This window comes from Mirounga leonina, unplaced genomic scaffold (genome assembly GCF_011800145.1).
Source record: "Mirounga leonina isolate KUSES-001 unplaced genomic scaffold, KU_Mleo_1.0 Mir_151, whole genome shotgun sequence".
Taxonomy (NCBI): Eukaryota; Metazoa; Chordata; class Mammalia; order Carnivora; family Phocidae; genus Mirounga; species Mirounga leonina.
The window spans coordinates 53,397,390-53,417,911 of NW_023270377.1; the positions used below are offsets into that span (position 1 = coordinate 53,397,390).

The following is a 20,522-nucleotide window of genomic DNA, read 5'->3' on the forward strand; positions in this document are numbered from 1 at the left end:
TTAGTGTTTATCTCACATGATGGTTTTATGTTTTACTTGGGACACTCAGGTTTGCCTGTGCATTTGTAATAACCACTAGGTCCCATTTTGATGAACTAAGTAAGGGAGCTTAGTGCTATCTCCACAAAATTTCTGACACTTTGTTATGACCAAGAAATGATGTATTTTCGTATTTTGCAATAAAATACAGTCACAGTGCTCTATCATTTTGTGTGTTTGCAGACTGAGAAAGGACATATGAGAAGAGATATTCTGTGATCAATGAAGCCCCCTTCCAAACATGAAGGAACAATTTATACTTAATGGTTAAATGGACATACATGGTTGACCCTTGAGCAACACGGGTTGGAACTGCATGGGTTCACTCATAGGCAGATTTTTTTTGATAAATGAGGTAGAGTACTATAAATGTATTCTCTCTTCCTTATGATTTTCTTAATAACATTTTCTTTTCTCTAGCTTACTATTAGAATATAACATATAATACATATAACATACAAAATACGTGTTCACTGACGGTTTACACTTTATTGGTAAGGCTTCTGGTCAATGGTAGGCTATTACTAGTTAAGTTTTTGGTGAGTCAAAAGTAACACATGAATTTTAGACTGTGTGGGGGTCAGTACCCTAACCCCAGTTTTGTTCAAGAGTCAACTGTATATATTTTTCTTTCTAAAGGGATTTTGAAACTTGTAATTTTATGTGAGTTTGTAACATTCTGACTAAACAATGGGCACCGTACAAGTAGAGACTTCAATCCGAATCCCCGAGTCTCAGTGAGTTAAAGACCACAAATCAGCACAATGTTTACATATCTAAATAGACTGTGACCACAGATGATGTGTCACAGAATCTTCTTTCACGATTAAGATCTCCTTGCACACCCTCAAGAAGCAAGAAGGCAGCAGATAGAACCTCCATGTTATAGATGCAGTCAATGAGGCATAATGAGGTAAAATGATAGCCCTGAGCTGACACAGTTGGCACGGAGCTCGGCTGTCCCCAGGGCTTTGTTTCCTAGGTATACAATCTCATCTCCTGGATGACACGGTTTCATATTTAAACCAGGAAATCTAATTTCTCAAACTGAATTCCACACCAATTACTAACATTCTCTGAGTCCCAAAGGTAAAAATCTAACCTGAGCATAATGTTCCTTTAGAAACTAGAAACTGTTTCATAGGCTCGCCAATTGGATTTTGAAGTTATAACTGAAATACAAACCTTGCCAAAACACAAAATTCTTGGATTCACAGTGACAGGCAGAAATGGGTGGATGATGGCTAACCTGGTAATTAAAACAAAAGAGAAGGCAATGACATCAGAGTTAAAGCTTCCATAAATGATCATTTTTTTCCAACATACACTGGCTACCCCCAAATATAAACTAGTCAACACATCCATCTCTATTATTGAATTATTGTCAGAATCTTCCACTTTAAGACTTCATGCTTAAACTCAGAGAACTTATATATATTAACAGAGTTTTCTGTTAACTGGTATCATATCCCACTGCAAACAGTAGTTTATCAAAAAGCTGTTTCATCATCAACCTGTCCTCCTACAGTGTCTGCATAGAAACCTCCGTGTGTCCGATGGGACCTACCTGTTCTGAGAAAAATCTGAATCCCTTGTCCTCTCTAATGCATTCGTAAGTCTCCCCAAGGACAGGGTTGAATGGCTTACTTCCTGCTCTGAAATAGGTGGAGCAATATCCTGAAACTGCAAATGCAGCAATAAGAACCTGTTAAAACATTTAAGAAAGGAAAATAATATAGGAGAGACTACTTCCAGGTCTGTTTGTCCCTTATTTCTTGAGATTTTACACACCCCTGTCCATGGGTGCTGATTTGATGGTGGTTGCTTTTTCTATTACCTGCACAGACTCTTCATAAACTCATGGGTTAAAAAATGAGTGAAAAAGAAGCAAAAGTCCTTGCATCTGAGGCCAAATATTCTTCATTCAGCTGTCACCCAGTTTCCCGAGTATCACAGAGCTCAGAGGTTCTGAAACCCAGTTTATAGGTTAGTCCTTTGCACAACTTAGCACCATGAGCAGGAGGCTTGTGGCTGCTGGTACTTTCGGGAGGGCAGTCAAGTTTTCCACAGTCGTGTGGAGTAGAGGCCAGGGCAAAGCACAAACAGGAGGTTCCTTTCTCTGACCCAAGTTCTTGAACACATGGGCTCTCCTGGCTTTCAAGAAAAGCTGCTAGGGCAAGGCTAGGCATGCCTTAAACCTGGAAGGAGTGTGATACCTTTACATCCTAACTTCAGAAATACTCATGACCAAAGATAGGTCACAAAGCACATATTGCCTATGGAGGTATCTGGAAATTTTGGGGCCCTGCTCAATTTGTGCAAATGAACTGTTTCCTCCTTCACCCATGCAGTGGAAATGTTATGCAGAAACCAAATATGCCATCCTAATGAATTGTGCCTTAGTCCACGTCTAGGGTTGACAACTCCCTGAAAGGTACTGCTCTGTTATGGATTACCATGCGCTCGTAGGGGTCGTCAGTTTCTGAAGCCTTGTCCAGAAGCTCACTGTATTCGATTTCCTCACAGAGATGCTGCAGGGTGTTGAGTGGCTCATTTAGCTCCACAGGCATAGAGACTTTAGACAAGTCTTTACCAATGTTGTTCCTCAAGATATTCCACAGGTTAATGTTACTGGTGTCGGGGCAGGGGGCTGGCAGGCATGTTCGACGGCCATTTCGGAAGGCTCCTCCTGTGAGCTCCCCATTCAAGACTGGAAGGGAGACAAAGACAAGAAGCACGATAAAAGATACTTCGCTTTTTTGATTTCATAGCATCTGGGAAGAAAATAATTCTTTCAAATACTTCTGGTTGTGATACATTTCTTAAGCCTCTATTATACTCTCTCAAGAGTGGAATTATTTCAACACACGGTTGCTTATACATGCACAAAACATCAATGTACAGTTTTTTTTTAACAAGGTATTACACATGCTCAAATATTATTCTAGAAAAGATAAGTCAAATTTTTAAAAATTAAATACATTTATTAAGAAAGACTCAAACTTCTGGTTTAAGCAAGAAGTAAAACTTTTTCATTTAAGCTTCTCCCTAACGGATTTTTCAACCATTTACCTTAACAGATTATACAAATATAAAATGTACTGAATGATCGGCTGCAAAAGGAACAATCAGTGAGGGGAGAGAATAGTTGTTCACTGAATCACCAGCGTTCTAACTTGGCAAGAAGACAGAGCAAGCTGGGAGCTCAAAGGATGCATACTTTGCCGAGAAATGTTGTCCGCAACACTGGTGTTGTCTTCAGATATATTATCACTCACATCACTGATGTAAGACTCATCGTCTGAAGCCTAAAAAGGGGAAGAACATAGAAAGGATCAGAATTCTTGTTCAGTCTTGAAAGGTCAGGAAATCAAATGACTACAAACAAAACATTGCCCAAATAAGCAAAAGCACAGGTCACGGGGGGAAGTGTATTTGGCGTATGTGCAACGAACACTTGAGAGAGAGAGTGAGTCATGAGCCAGAATACAGCATGGCTGGAAAGCAGCCTTTGTGTTTAAGTAGCCCCCTGCCTTAGCCGGGGTGGGGGGCTGGGGGAGGCCAGTACTTCATCAGAAGTATTTCAGTGCAATACAGTAAGAATGTACAAAAAAGGAGGCCTTATCCTCTCCTTAGAGGAATCAGGAGGGGCTGCCCAGAGTAAATAAAATTGGCACTGAGTGTTGGAGAGGTTAGAAGGGGGAGAAGCACAGGAAGAAAGGAGAGTGTACAAAAACGCAGAGAAACATGAGAGGAACATTCCATTCTAGGAATGCTCAGAAGCTGAGTGTCTGAGACAGAGGGAGGGGTGAACAGGAAGAGGGTCTGACTCTGAAGGTCTTTTCATGTCAACATAAAGGGTTCCTGGGGTGCCTGGGTGGCTCAGTCGTTAAGCGTCTGTCTTCGGCTCAGGTCATGATCCTGGGGTCCTGGGATCGAGCCCCGCATCAGGCTCCCTGCTCGTCGGGAAGCCTGCTTCTCCCTCTCCCACTCCCCCTGCTTGTGTTCCCTCTCTCGCTGTCTCTCTCTGTCAAATAAATAAAATCTTAAAAAAAAAATAAAGTTGAGAAGAATTCCTATATTTAGGGAGAACAGTGATAGAATTATTGCATATATAAATGAATAATTGTAGTTTTGCTTTGCAGACTGAGCAAGTCTATAAAGAGGGCAAATTGAGAATAAAATCTTGTTCTGATTCATGTTTTCCCACTGCAAATGGTTTTCAGTTCCTAATGACTGCAAAAGAGCCGACGGTAAAATCATCAGGTATCTGAGAGCCACCTTCTTAAGCTTGATAGAAAAAAAAAGTAAATCAAACTCTTCTACATGATTTCTCTTAAAAAAGCTAATCACACCAAATTATGTTAGAGGAGACAAATGCCTGTTCAAACCAAATTTATGTTGCATGCCTGTGTACTGTTTGAATTTATTAAGAAAACATTCATGTTTATCCTACAAAAAGCTATAAACAGTCTATTCTTCTTGAATTTCTCATCTCTCCCAAAGTAATATATGATAAAAAATGGTCTGATACCCATTTCCTTCTAAAATGGTCCATGTAGAATGTAAAACAATTCCACAATGACAGTAGGCCCTGAGTAAGATCTATATTCCCATATGTGTGAGCAATAGCTAAGGCTGGCCCGTCTGGCTGTGGTCCATGCACATTACCCTGTATACAAAGTTAAGGCTCTGTAGTATTATAATAAAACAATTAACACATTCATTTTCTCCCCCTGGTCAAGAAGTCCTGAGGACAAATATTTCTCCTGAAGAGCTTAGGCATTCAAAAGAGTTCAGGGAATTTTTTTTTTTTTCCCTAAATGTGACCAGGTATATAGCATTGTGGAAACAAGGTGATAGCAGAAGAAAGGAAGTAGATCATTCTGGAAGCAAAAATAGCATTTTTTTAAAGGAGCTGAACATCCATTAAATGAAGTGTGTTGGTAGATATCACATAGAGGGGATTTTTCTCTCACTCATGGAAAATGTTAATGTAAGACAGCTAATGCCCAGATGTTTCTCAGATTAATCATGTGTTAAAGTGCTACAAGCATTCCTTCATTCAGTTAGCAAATATTTGGCCCCTGGAAGGATCCAGAAGAAGAGAAATTGCAAGAGGCTGTAGCTGAGAGCAGAGATTAGATTATAAGGGTCTTTGTATGATGGCTAAGGAGTTTAGGTAGTTATCCTAAGGACACTGGGGAATAAGGACATGATCAGATTTGCATTTCAGAAGGATGAATCAGGCTGTCCAGTGGAAAATGGATTAAAGGGGCAAGAAGGGAGGCAGAGAAACCAGTAATGGGACTGGTCAGGTAATCCAGGGGGGAGATGATAGAGGACTGAATTGGAGTAGTGGCAGTGAAGCTGTAGGAAGATGTATGGACTTGGTAGGATGTAGGTGACAGACATTACAGAACCCAGTGAGTGAATCAGCGTGGGTGGCTGGTCCTAGTAAGGCAGGTGCGGTGAAGGACAATACCCAGGTATTTGATGTGAACACCTGGGCAGAAGAGCACCAGGATAAGCAATATGAGAAGTATGGGTAGGTTTCTCCCCACTTGGGGGTGTGGGTGTGGGTACGGGCTTTGCTGATTAATCCATTTTTGGACATGCCGAATGAGAGGTTCTGTGGAGTACCCAGGGGGCAATGTCTCACAGGTGGCTGGTTATGTGGATCCTGAGCTGACTCTTGCTCTCTCTTCAGACCCGTTTTCTCTTTGAGCTTTAGATCTGAATACCCAAACACTGGCCAGATAACTCCACTGAGAGGTCTGATCAACTCACAAAGCCTCCGGGTGAGTACATCATCTCCACACAACCCCTGTCCTTCCCTCCGCCACCAGGATCACTCTTTCCTCAGAGCTGGTACCACCACGCTGCCTGGACTTGTGCAATAACCCACGTCACGTCCCCTTCATTTCCGTATTGTCAGTGTCTGCTACGAGTGGCACTTGGGTCCCCAGCCAGTGTGCCTCCAAGGACTTAAAAATAGGGAAATTAGGTTGCTTTCAGAGAGACAGCTACAAAGTCATCATCTGATGGGTCAGAGCTCCAGTAACATGAAGCCAAATCTGACTGGAGCCTGACTGAACAGGATGAAGGACCGGTCAGCAACAGGAGGTCAAAGAAAAGAGAGTCAGAAAAGAAAATGCTGGTAGCATGTCTCTGGCATGATTGGCTCCCAAACACAAATACCGTGTCCATGTGGCACAGTATCCCTATAATGGAGACAAAAGAGTGGAGTTATGACATCCCGGCCCCCCAGGCTTTAGTTCACTCAAGTCACTGTTCCTGCTCCTGTTCCTTGCTCACCAAGCAACCTCCTGACTAGAGCTAGGCTTCCCATGCAGGTGGGCCTTAGGAAAAGAGACACGAATCAGCAAGCATAATTATTTTGTCCATCTGATAGCATCTGACCAATTATCATTATGAATAATTAAACTAGTACCCCGGCTTGTACCCGGGAGTCTCTGTGAATCGGTAAACATAGGACCACGGATTGGAGAGGCAGGTGCGTGGCTTGGTGTGGTAACAAATTCAGTACGCGATACAAGAATGCTATTTTACCTCTCCCCCATTATAAAAGTGGTATGTGGTCATTATTTCTTTCTTTCTCCACTTATTTTTGTTTCTAAAATCCCTCATAATTTCAAACATCCAAAAACAACTACAACTAATTATCAGGATGTTTCCTTCCAATCTATTTTCTATGCATATGGAAATAACATTCAGCAACTATTTCATTTCCTTTTTGTAAAAATGCAGTACAGATTTGCAACCTCAAATGACAAAATTTTTAATCAACTGTGTGGGAAGGAGTTTTGGCTGCTTCTCCCAAGCTGAAAGGAAGGAAGGAAAGAAGGAAAGAAGGAAAGAAGGAAAGAAAGAAAGAAGGAAAGAAGGAAAGAAGGAAAGAAGGAAAGAAGGAAAGAAAGAAAGAAAGAAAGAAAGAAAGAAAGAAAGAAAGAAAGAAAGAAAGAAAAGAAAAGAAAAAGAAAATTCTAAGTATGCTTGACTAAATTTCAGTAAAAGAATCAATTTCTGCAACCTGATCAATGAAGATTCCCAGCTTCCAAGACCTAGCCAAGACTTATGAACATGAAGAACAATCCAAAAAATCTTTATGGGTACAAACTTCCAATTATAAAATAAATAAGTCATGGGGATGTGATGTACAGCATGGCAACTATAGTTAATAATACTGTATTGCGTATCCGAAAGTTGCTATGAGAGTAGATCTAAAAAGTTCTTATCACAGGGAAAAAAATCTGTAACTATGGTGACAGATGTTAACTAGACTTATTGTGGTGATCATTTTACAATATATACAAATATCGATTCTTATGTTGTACACCTGAAACTAAAATAATGTTGTATGTAAATTATACCTCAGTAAAAAATAACGAAAAAGTTTTTATGTTAGCCAGTGGTAACCTCCAAAACCCTTAATTAGCCAACCAGATATTCTAGACATCACCTTCCTAAAGAAGGTCAAATTCATGTCTCTGGTAAAGATGTAGTGTGTGTGTGCGTGTGCGTGTGTGCGTGTGTGTGCGTGCATGCACACACATATACATGGTGATTTTTAAATTCTTTCATCCTTTCTTTCTACCTTTAACTAGTCTCCTTCTACAAAAAACTCTGCCATCAACTATTTGGTTATCCTGAAATACAAATCATACAACAGCATCCGAATGAATGCTAAATTCTTTCCTTTTATTCATCAAATTTAATAAGTAGTAAGTTGGCACGCAGAAGTGTTCAGTGCTCAGTAAATGGGAACCAATGTAGTTCACATGCTTTTGGCTCTTCTACAATTTGAGAATCTTACTGTGATTTAAAAAAAAAAAAGAACAAAAAAAAATGTCCCCATAGTCTTATTTTCTTTCACCCAAACTCCTCATCAGAAGCAGTATGGACTCTGACAAACAAACTGAGGGTTCTAGAGGGGAGGGGGGTGGGGGGATGGGTTAGCCTGGTGATGGGTATTAAAGAGGGCACGTTCTGCATGGAGCACTGGGTGTTATACGCAAACAATGAATCGTGGAACACTACACCAAAAACTAATGATGTAATGTATGGTGATTAACATAACATAATAATTAAAAAATAAATTAAAAAATTAAAAAAAAAAAAAACAGAAGCAGTTGGGGTTGACACATCAAAAAACCTTACCTCATTCTCTGATGAGCTTGCAGAGAGCAGCACCTCCTGGGCGTCAAAGAACTCGGAGACAGACTCTGACATGGAGAGGCGGCTCTCGTTGGCTACCTGCTGTGACAGGGGGAGACTGACATGGATTTGCTCACCAGCCTATAGAAGACAGAAGCATTTGGTGTCATTGTTATTCCCTTGAAAGAAAAGCTATTTGTTCAAATTAGACCATGACGTACTAGACCAGATTTCTAGAGAAATGCACACCATATGTTAAAAGAGTGGTGACAAGTAATTTTCACTTGCAACTCAGTAATGATCATGGCCTAAGTTTCCTTCTAATATGTCTAAAGAATCCAAAAGGCATGGCTGAAAGGTGATGGTACTGTGACTTGATTTCAAATCAATGCTTAATGGATATTAAGTGGAGTTAAACAGCTTGAACCCCTATGAAGACCCTGAATTGATTATGGAGACAGGTTCATTCTCATATTCTTAGATCCGTCATTACTAGCTATATTCTAACCAGTATGCTAAATCTCAAGACATATTTGTAGAAACCACTAGAGATATGCTAAGAAAAGACTCTATAAAACTAAATTTTTAAGACAGAATATATAAAAGTCACTTTCCAATTTGGTCTTGAACTTTAACCAATGAGATAATATGACTCGAGTATTAAACCTATGGCAAACTGTATTTTTATTCAATACTATTTATATATATATATATAGTAGAAATGTCAGATTGCAAAGATTCAAACTAAGACTGTTAACAATTTTTGAATGATGAAGTTGTAGAAATACTTTTGGATTCTGAGCAGTTGAGTGAGCATGACGGTCACCAGATGCCATGTGATGCACGAAGGTGAGTGGACGTAGGGTTGGCAACTTAAATCAAAAAGAAGCTGTCTTGGGATGGCATTTCCTAAGCAATTAGATGCCAGGACCTTGGCACCTGTAGATTTCTAGTAAAATTTATGTTTTTCTAGAAATATGACCTTCACATGAGTTAAAACTCTCACCTTATTATATGTCACTGTATATAAAGCTCTAATATTACTGTTGAAAAGTGTAAATTCTCATGGTTATAAAATAGTAATTTTTATAAAGGGTTATAAACAGAATTATACACTAAGTCTAGCCCAAATACTGAATGTTTTCCTGTCCTTTTAGCATTATGTCAAAAATTCTCCTGAAAAATGGAGTAATAATAGCACCTACCTCAGAGATCATTAGGAGTGTCAAATGAGATAACACATGTAATGTTAGCATGACACTCAGCACATAGTAAGCGCTCACTTGACATGTGCTAGCTATTAATTATCAGCATCACTATTAGTGGCTATAACAGCATCATTAGTATTATTTTAGTAAGGTTAGGTGATTTCTCCTAAGATAGGGCTTTTAAAATAAACCTTAAGAAAGTCTTCATTTAGCATCTTCTCAGCTAAGTATGTTTTTCCCCCCAACATTTCATGGGCCGTTTGATAAGGAACATTTCAAAGGAAGACTGTGACAGACACAGAGAATTCACAAGCTGGAATAGATATATAAACTAAATATTCAGTGGCATCAGGTGAACAGAGATATAAATACAAATAGAGACTGATCACCAAGAATAAATGATATTGAGCTCATGTACATCCTTCACTCCAAAGAACACCGAACTGTCAACAACACAAATATTTATGCAGAGAATCTTATTAGCAGTGAAAGAACTGTATAAAAAACCCCCAAAATATGTAGTTGATTTAGATGCTATAAAGTAAGTATTTTCCATTTATTAAAAATGAATCTTACCTCATCAGGGCTAGGGATAATATTTACACTGACAACCTGATCACAAATAATAGATTCTGAATGTATTCTATTCAACCGACTTCTTAGTTCAGCATTCTGGTTGAGTGCCTTAAAATAACAAAAATTGCACATGTAATTTCAAGTTAATAAGCAAGCATAAAACAGAATAAACACACAAATACACACTGGACAAGAGTCTATGATGCTCTTAGTTATAATTTTTGGAGTCATCATAGGCCAGATCCTACCGGTAAGAAGGAAATGAATGGCTCAGAATTAAGGTACTAATTTTTTATAAAATAAGAGCGTTAATTAGTAGGTTAGTGGGTTGAAAGAGTTCGTGGATTTCATAAAAATGATTCATGGAATTTTCTCCCCCTTTCAGGCCCATTACATCCAAGGCCGGTCTACCACCACATATATATTATGTTTTGCAGCTGGAGATAAAAACTACTGATTCTTTCCATTTTTGGTTCTAGTTTCTAAAATTTGGGAGTTGTCTCCAAGCCAGATAGTGATATTAAAAATTATTTGGAAGTGGGATGAACAATAAACTGGCTTTAATTTATAAAATTATATTTTATTCCAGTGAAAAAATAGTTGTATTTTCATTTTTTAGGAGCACATACACATGAAAGTGCAGCCCAAAAGCTGAGCAGTGTAGACACGGACAAGCATAATAAAGAACATATCACTGGAAGGAACTAACTCCAAGTTATCAGCATCACTACTTTCAATATACCCTCAGTCTGCATCAGTAAAATGCTACCTGGTATAACAGTTTAGGACGTGTGGCAAGAAGAGAATAGCTTTACATAAGCTTTACTCCCTAGAGGTGCCCTGTGGACAAAGGTACTTGCATCACATGGATGCATGGGCACATGTTTGTTCCCTATATATAAGATAGATGTAGCGAACTGGAATTACATCAAGGATCAAAGGACATGGGAGAACAAAGCCCAAAGAGAAGCTGGACAGTTCCTTTCCTTTGCATTAAAATCAGCAATGAGAAGAGGGAGGTGGATGCCTTACTGGGTGGAAGAGAAATGTCAGGACTTACAAAGGCATCTCCCCCAGAGAACGGGCATACTGCTTTTCTTCAGATGGAGTGTATGGATATAGTAAACCAATACACATACAAATATAATATCATAATTCTAACTCTGTATCTATTAAAACAGGATAAACTACAAAGTGGCTAAACTTTACACTTGTATTGAGCAGTGCATAGTCCTTGAGCATGGAGCATAGAATGGCCTCTCCTCTCTCCCTCCAACACGGCTTCTGCTTTTTGAGGAGAAAACTGTTCACTCATAGCTTTTGGCTTTTGTTTAAAGTCTTTATAACCAGCTTGTAAAATATGTGTAAAATATAACACACGTGGTCTGGTGGGCTGTCAGGTATTGATGGAGTAAAGGTGGATACAGATCTTACAGTTGCTACGTTTATGTATTGAAGGAAATACGTGTCTAGCTCTTTGAGAAAACAGGAATGTGTTATTTAGATAAAAGATGATTACTCTCATAGTAAATAAATCATGTACTTTAAAGGAAGAATCCTAGTATCTTTACATGCTGCAAAAGTGCTCAGGGTCATTGTTCCCAGAGCAAAATCTCAAACACTTGGTAGTTACCCCTATCCTTTGTGACCACAGACCTATGCTTATTTGTTCTTTCACTATTTCTTTGCCCATAAGTATGCTGAAAGTTATCTTGTTAATTGAAATATTTGGAATCAGATACATTTTACTGTCCTTTAGGTGGGAGGCCTCGTGGTGGGTCGTTTGCCGGTTTTAACTGCAGAATCATAGTCTTGACTTGATGGTTTGAGACAAACCTCGACGGAGGGTTCCTCCAAAGTGACTGCACTGTCTGTTGTCACTGGAACAGAGCTAACAAAACAACACCACACAAACTCCACAGCGAGGATAAATAATGGTTTTCCTCAGGGTAGGAGTTTTCAGCACAGGCTTGCCATTTGTCACGAAACTGGTACTACTGTTCGCTCTGGATAGCTTAAGTGAAATTCTCATTTCAGCTCTTATCTCAGCCAATTGTCATGAAATGCAATTGTGTCTACAGGTGTGTGGGAAGGCACACACGGTAACAGCTCTAGCCATAGTAGCAACGGGGGATGAACTAAAAGTTCAAAAGGAAAATTTTATTAATAATACATATGCAGTGGTAGAAGAAGGTCGTTGTTCTATAGCCCCCCAAAGCATGGAAATAAGGAATCTTCCAAGTCTGGCGGCCCCAGTGGCAGAAGGTGGAAGCGGGCAGACAGCCGAGCGTGCAATGGTCCATTTCTGCAACATCTTCCCCGGGTAGCTCCTCCTTTTGCCTTGATCATACAGACTGTTTCTGAGGTTTGCAACAGCCATGTGCCATGAGCTCTGTGGTGCCGTGCTCTCAGGCAGTGCCCAAGACCACACTTATTACTTCCCTCCCTGAAACGCAACTATTTTCTCCATAATGATATCATGGAAATCTTGGGAACATGGAGGAATACAGGTATTTTCTGTGAAAGGACACTATTAGTGATAATTAACATGGAAGAGCCCAGATTATGGCAGAAACAACATTCAGAATGTACCCAAGGCTCATGAACAGTGGAGAAACAAGGAAAAAGGAGGGGCATCATCAGCTACTCACACCAGCCATGGAGCGAGAAAAGCTTAAGGAGACTTGTCAGTAATGACATTGTTCTGTTGGTGGCAGATGGAACCAAAGACCTAACGGGGAGGGAGCACCACAGGAACTGTGCTTAGATTCTTCACCAGGCAGATTCTAGGCTTATTCTCACTACTTGTTTGAGTTAGTGACCTTGAACTACACACAAAACTCTCCACTATCCCTTTTCCCCATATCTCATGTCCTTCAGACACATTCAAGTTTAATATATCCGAGAAGCAAACCGTTCCTTCTCAATCTATAGAAGAAGTTACCATCTTGAAATCCCAAGCCAGAATTAGCTGTCCAAATCCCCACCATGTTGGCTATTAACTACCATTATCCACCTTGGCAGACAATGGATGAGGCTGACCTTCCACTGGGTGAGACTCGGACAGATACATTTTACTGAACAGAACTGTGGGTTCTGGGAAGGAAACGTGGAATCCTGAGGGCTAAAGGATATGAAACATATGGCAAGATGGAATCATCAGAGACTTAAGCCCTTTGGATAAAAGCAAAACTGATTCAAAAAGAGTGAGAAAATCAGTATGGAAGCTGTCAAAGCTAGAGTGATCAAGAATCAAATCCTGGGAATCACTTAAAAATCACCTTCTTTTCTTAAATTCTAAAATAAGTACATACTACTACAGTATATTTGGAAAATACAAAAAGTAAAAAAACAGTATTTTAAAAAAATTCATAACTTACTACCCTATCAACCAACTGTTGATAGCTTGGTATATTTCTTTCTAGTTTTTTCCTATACATTTTCCACATTACTTAACGGGTGCATACTTTACATCACTTATTCTTTGTATATAAATATATATTTTTAAAGATTTTATTTATTTGACACAGAGAGACATAGCAAGAGAGGGAACACAAGCAGGGGGAGTGGGAGAGGGAGAAGCAGGCTTCCCGCGGAGCAGGGAGCCCGATGCGGGGCTCGATCCCAGGATCCTGGAATCATGACCTGAGCCGAAGGCAGACGCTTAACGACTGAGCCACCCAGGCACCCCTGTATATAAATATTTTATTTGATGTTGCAAACTCTTCACAAATATGACTTTAATAGTTGCATAATAAGTGATTATCTTCTATAATTGGATACTTATGGTATTACTGATTTTTCCCAGAATAAGTAATGCTGCCACGAATGTTTGTATGCATAATAGTTTTCTACATGCAGCATTACTTTCTCAGACTAGACATATTAGTCACGGGTCAGAGGGTTAAAATCTTTTTAAGGCTTTAAGAAATATTGCCAAATTATGTCCAAAATGACATCAATTTAAACTTACTGGATAGCTAAAAAGAGATACAAATAATTCTATGAAGAATATCTTCATGCACAACAAATTTTGCCACGTTTCAGGGAATTCGAATTCAGGAATACTCTTGGAAGTTTCATCCCGATAAATACCCACAATATTTATTTTCTGTATGTGAAATGTTGTAGACAGGAAGGATGGTAAATACTACAATCAGGATATTAATTATGGTACTATGCCTTAAGTTGATTTTTTGCTTACATTTCCACATATACTGTATTTCATTGATTCTAAGATCTCCTACATTTAACACCTCTGAAGTACTGTCAATTTCATTGACAGCAGTTTGCTTTCTTTTTTAGTAATGCACATAATGATGGTACATCTAACAATCTATGGCATGTTGATTTAATGAAATACAGTAATTCTAGCTGAAGTACAAGGGACATATTCTGCTGCTCACATTTATATGGACCCAACACCAACTATATTTAGCACAAGCTGTGCATAGATTCTGGGGCCAGAGACCAAACTAGTAACAGTGTCAGAGGGTAATGTATTATAGACAGACTCAAGTCAAGTCAAATCTTTTATTATTATAGTAACCTGAGGTACTGAAATTACCTTAGTCTTATATACTATTTGATCTTGGGGTTCAGGATACTACAGTAAGGAGGACATGAAATTGTAGCTGTGAAATAAAGTCATTTATAAAGGGATAGAGACCACACACAATGCCCGGTCTTACAGGTTTGAATCTAACATCTATGCCGCCTCTCACGTGTAAAGTTACCTTTAAAGTTTCATGGAGGTAAAATAACAGAATTATGTATGTCTTTGTGTACACACAGATCAGTGAAGAAATATCACTTTAGAAGAGGAATTCATTATCCTGTTCAGCCTTGCAAATTATTACATGCCTGAGGCAGGTAACAATTATTCTGAACAGGTAGTTAAGAATGCTAATTTCACGTATTTTATTTTATTTATTTTTTTCAAAGGTTTTATTTATTTATTTGACAGAGAGAGACACAGTGAGAGAGGGAACACAAGCAGGGGGAGTGGGAGAGGGAGAAGCAGGCTTCCCACGGAGCAGGGAGCCCGATGCGGGGCTCGATCCCAGGACCCTGGGATCATGACCTGAGCGGAAGGCAGACACTTAACGACTGACCCACCCAGGCGCCCCTCACGTATTTTATATGCTATGTGTCCTCTAAAAGGATGATGGAATTTGCCAAGTTGATATCCTTAAAAGCTGTACTGAAAGCAGCATTTTAATAATTTTACATATATCAAATAGGACGTATAACAAATAAAAAATATACTTTAAAAATGTTAGACTAATTTAAGAAGTTATTTAAACACAGTCTCTCTCTCTCTTTCCCTCTCTGTGGAGAGACTTAACTGGTTATAAGAAAAATATCTGGAAGTTTAACTGATAACACTTGAATATGGATTGAAGATGTCTTCAGGCCACCTAAAATCACACTATAATGTGAAGTTATGCTAATATAAAGAAGTACTCAGAACACTAGTCTCAATATATGCTATTTAAGTACCTTGTTCAATTCTGAGTGCTATGTTGAAAGAGCGACAGTGAAAACAGAGTTGGCCAACCAGGATGGTTCCATCAGTTAACTGTTTCCATCTTCACTGTCTCCTCATCTTCCAGTTCCTTCCCCTCAAATGTGAACATGCTGACACAGCTATCAAACTCCAAGGCTGACTTTCAGTCCATATACTATTTGCTGCTTAATCGGATTCTTCTGGAGACGATCAAAACCCTTTACTGTTGATCTCAATGGTCAGCGCCATCTAAATTCTTTGGCTGCTTCCCCTAAGTCTCCATCAAAGGATCCTCTTTTTGCTATGTCCTTTAACTATTAATGTTCTATATAGCAGCACCACTGACCCTCTTTTCTTCTGATTTACCAATATCTATAACTTTACCAATGTACCAGGGTATCCATATCTTTCTTTCTAGCCAGACCTTTCTCCTGAGCTCTACATCTATATCTCTGATTGTCTGATGGATGGCCCACAGACCCCTCAGTCTCAAAAAAAAAAATCACTACTTAGGCCTGAAAAATCAGTTCCTCTTGTATTCCCAATCTCAGGGAAAAGAACTATTACTATTGTGCTACACAAGGAGTCTTGACTCTGTTTCCTTGTCCCTGTCTAACATGCAGCTGATCTCCAAGCCATGCTGATTCTACCCAGGCCCCCCTCCCCTAGCCTTTGAAACTCTGGTATTTCCTGAGTTCAGGCCTGCATTATCTCAAATATCTTAAGACTCTGTCCAACTAGTTTTGCCTTAATTCCATCCATTGTCCATATGTACCAGAGAAGGCTTTCTAGATACAGAAATATACACTCACATTTTCAATTTCTGGCATTAATCACTCACCAGTTAAAATTCTTTAAGGCCTCCCCAGAACTGATGAGATAAATCTAAACTCTTTCATGTGGTCTTTGATGAGCTGGTTCCCATCTACTTACTTAGCTGTTTCTAGATTAATTTTTCCTTGTTCACCCCATGCTTAGGCCACTATGAGTTAACTGCCATTCTCCAGATACGTCTCCAGTGGTCTAACCATGGATAGTGATTCCCTAGAAGGAAGTGAACCGTCTATAAACTTAAATGTCTAAGCAAAAGCGATGGGGAATTCCAAAAGAGAGTCCAGCCTTAGGGGCAACGAGTATAGACTGGCCCAATGGGAGGGTATGGTCAGACATAAGAACATGAAATGCTGTGATGACACACAATAGGAAGCACTGAATTCTCCAGTGAATAGGGTATAACAGACTGTTTTTAGAGTACCAAATTATTTTTACATTTTTTGAGGGTAAAATTGAGCTTTCTGGTTAAAAAATATATATATATACACATATATATATAAAAAACAGTAAAAAAAACCAAAAACAAAACCACCACAAAACAAAACAAAACAAAACCAACAGCAACCCAACAAAAATCTATTGAAGCTCTAAGTTTAGAGGTACATAAATTATGTTTTGACAAGAGAAGAAAATACTTAACCCCCCAAATGTAAAGTTGATATAACTTTGCTTTATTTTACTTTCATCATGTTAGCATCAGGTCCTTCCTTGTAAACTGCTGCTGTCTACTCAGGCGCAATTCAAAGCTCAGTTCCTCCTGATCTGTGGCTCTGCTCTGAGGTCAGGGATCTCCCATTCTTATGAACAACCAGAGCCCCAGAAATCTGCACCACCCATATGCTGCTCTGAATGGACTAGAGAGCCTGGTCCATTTAACTGTTTCCTTGGTAAATACTGCTCATCTCACTAATCAGATCATAAGCTTTCTGGGGACATGGCCAGGGTTACTTTTATCTTGGTGTTCCAAATCTTACACTATACCTAATATATAGTCAGTTGAATGAAATACAATGAATAAATGAATGAACAAATGAATCTCTTTAAACATTCCTCTTTATCATTTCTAATCTGATGCCATGCCACAAACCAGATCTCTACTTCCTATTCTTTTTTTTTTTTTTAAGATTTTAAAAAATTTATTTATTTGACAGAGAGAGACAGAGTGAGAGAGGGAACACAAGCAGGGAGAGTGGGAGAGGGAGAAGCAGGCTTCCCACCAGGTAAGGAGCCCGACGTGGCGCTGGATCCCAGGACCCTGGGATCATGACCCCAGCCTAAGGCAGACGCTTAACGACTGAGCCACCCAGGCGCCCCCCTCCCACAATTCTCTGTCTTAACAAACAAACAAATAAAAGCAAGCAAGCAAGAAACAAATACATTTTCAAAACAATCAACAAAACTAAAAGACAACCTATGGAGAGAATATATAGGAGAAGATGACTGCAAATGACATATCTGGCAAAGGGTTAGTATCCAAAATATATAAAGAACAGATACAACTCAACACCCCCAAAACCAACAATCCAATTCAAAATGGGCAGAAGACATGAATAGATATTTTTCCAAAGAAGACATACAGCTGGCCAACAGACACGTGAAAAGATGCTTATCATCACTCATCATCAGGAAAATACAAATCAAAACCATAATGAAATATCACCTTATACCTGTCAGAATGGCTAAAATAAAAAACGCAAGAAAAAACAGGTGTTGGTGAGGATGTGGAGAAAAATGAACCTTCTTGCACTGTTGGTGGGAATGCAAACTGGTGCAGTCACTGTGGAAAACAGTATGGAAGTTCCTCAAAAAGTTAAAAATAGAATTACTGTACAATATATACATGATATATATGATACACACACACACATACACACACAAGAGTATTATTCAGCCATGAAAAGAATGAAATCTTGCTATTTCCAACAACATGGATGGAGCTAGAGTGTAATGCTAAGTGAAATAATTCAGTCAGAGAAAGACAAATACCATATGATTTCACTCATATATGGAATTTAAAAAACAAAACAAACAAGCAAAAGGAAAAAGAGAGAGAGACAAACCAAGAAACAGACTCTTAACTATAGAGAGCAAACTGATGGTCCCCAGAGGGGAGGTGGGTGGGGGGATGGGGGAAATAGGTTATGGGCATTAAGGAGTATACTTGTGATAAGCACCAGATAATTAAAATAAAAACTTAAAAAAAACAGTTTGTGCAAAGGAAAAACAAAAGAAACAAATACATTTTCTTATTTTTCTGAATACAAGTGTATACCACTAAGCCTCTATCATTTAATACATCTGAAGGAAACACTGTAACATTTAGGGGGTAAGAGTATATTTTGCATGTTTACAGGATGGTATCTGTATGTTTACCTAACCATTGTTTTGATCTCTCTGATTCAGGACACTTTCAGAATAATGATTCCGAAGATCAATTACCACAGACTGAGTGTTCAACAGATACATGATATGAGGAGCCCAAGGCAAACCATTAAAATGGGCTTAGGGAAAAAGCCCTTTGCAGACCGGCAAAACAGTTGCAGCTTTGAGTGCTCATGCTCCCGAGTCCCCCCGGTTTTGCACCGGAAGCGGGATATGCACCTCAACTGACAGTGTTTTATGGTGAACACAGCAAGTGTGGCCCAGGTAACAATACTCAATAGCATGAAACTGAACACTGAGGGTAAGCTGACAGTTCAGGTACATAAAACACGGTGAGACAGTTAGTCCATTTTTAGGGACTGAGGGAAACTATTCAAGCAGGAGCCGATCCACATGGAAAACCACTTACCCAGGATTTGCTCGCTCCTTCACTCTGATCCAAGGCACCAGGAAGTGAATAATATTTTATATAAACACTGAGTTCTCACACAAAATCACATAACAACATTGAATTCTCAAAGGACTTTTTAAAAGTGCATTTATAAACTAAATGAAGGAAATATTTCAGAGGAAGTGCTCAGGGTAAAAAAGCATTAAGTGCAGTTTTAAAGGATTTTTATCAGAAATTTCAACTTTGATACATATAGGTATTTGAGGAGTATTATGAAAATCAATACATGTTGAATAATATATAATGAATTATATATAATGAATATATATTGAATAATATATTTTATGCTGTACAATATATCTTGAAATATATAAGTCTAGCTTAGATAGGAAGGAAATTATCTAACTTAGATAGGAAGGAAATTCTAAAAGTATAAATCAGAAAAGAAAAAAATAGGTAAGAGTAAGCAATAATTTTCAACAGATTAAGATGTGGTATAAGTGGGAAAATATTAAGTGTGGAAGATCTGGTAGATTCTGTTGTATTTTACACTGGATTAAATATATTCTGGAACATATTTTAGAAGTGTAAATCATGTATAAATGCATGATTTATGGTGGTCTTATAAATGACCATTGAGAGCCATCAAAAGTATTCAAATCAGCCAAAAAAAAATTATATGTTTACAAACAAGTTTGGTTGATTTTTACTCTTACCTTGACCTAGTCTGCAAGAAACGTTTAACTTCAACTTTAATTTAATTAATTAATTTTTAGAGAATTTTAAAATTCAATGCTGACATTGCAATGTCTTAGGGGAGTTTCGGTTGAACATGCCATGCATGACAGACCACCTCCACCCCAATCTTTTGCCTTATGGGATCAGGTATGCATCATGAGAGTGAAACAAACACTCTCGTTTACCTGAGACAGTGACTGTCGGAGCCGTGCCATCTGCGTGCTGTGGCCTTTATTGTGATCCTGCTCAGAAACCATCTGCTTAAGCTTCTCCTTCTCTATAGCTATGCTATTAAATGCAGACTTCAAAAGAGAATGCACTGGGTGGGGGAAAAAGTGAGAAACAAAGATTAAATGGATCCAGAAAGAATATACAAAATTACAAATTCCTCAGCACTTTAACTCATGCATAGACATTATCTGGAAGGATTATATTACAGTCTAGTTAAAAGTCAGCCTTACAATGGAATCTTCCAAAATACCTATACACAAAACGAATACGGTAATGGTAATTAATCAGAGCGAAAATTCACGCATTTCATACCAGAAAAGACTTAGATGCAGGATATAAAATATTGATATCAATTCTTAAATATCAACATTTAGAAAATTAATCTATCATTCCTAGAAGGAAAAGGCAACAGGTTTTACACTGTCATGGTTGATAA

General features: G+C 38.6%; 1 protein-coding gene across 3 annotated transcripts in view; it reads right to left on the reverse strand.

Annotated features, from left to right (window-relative positions):
* OSBPL6 (oxysterol binding protein like 6) overlaps positions 1–20,522 on the reverse strand; it is a 198,327-nt gene that overhangs the window by 10,222 nt on the left and 167,583 nt on the right. For all 3 annotated transcript variants that reach the window (XM_035007654.1, XM_035007656.1, XM_035007655.1), the window contains 7 exons: positions 20,041–20,174; positions 10,002–10,109; positions 8,221–8,358; positions 3,260–3,347; positions 2,496–2,749; positions 1,607–1,744; positions 1,225–1,288 (listed from right to left, as the gene is read on the reverse strand). In XM_035007654.1, coding sequence (XP_034863545.1) covers positions 1,225–1,288; positions 1,607–1,744; positions 2,496–2,749; positions 3,260–3,347; positions 8,221–8,358; positions 10,002–10,109; positions 20,041–20,174 — 924 coding nt within the window. The remainder of the gene's footprint in view (positions 1–1,224; positions 1,289–1,606; positions 1,745–2,495; positions 2,750–3,259; positions 3,348–8,220; positions 8,359–10,001; positions 10,110–20,040; positions 20,175–20,522) is intronic.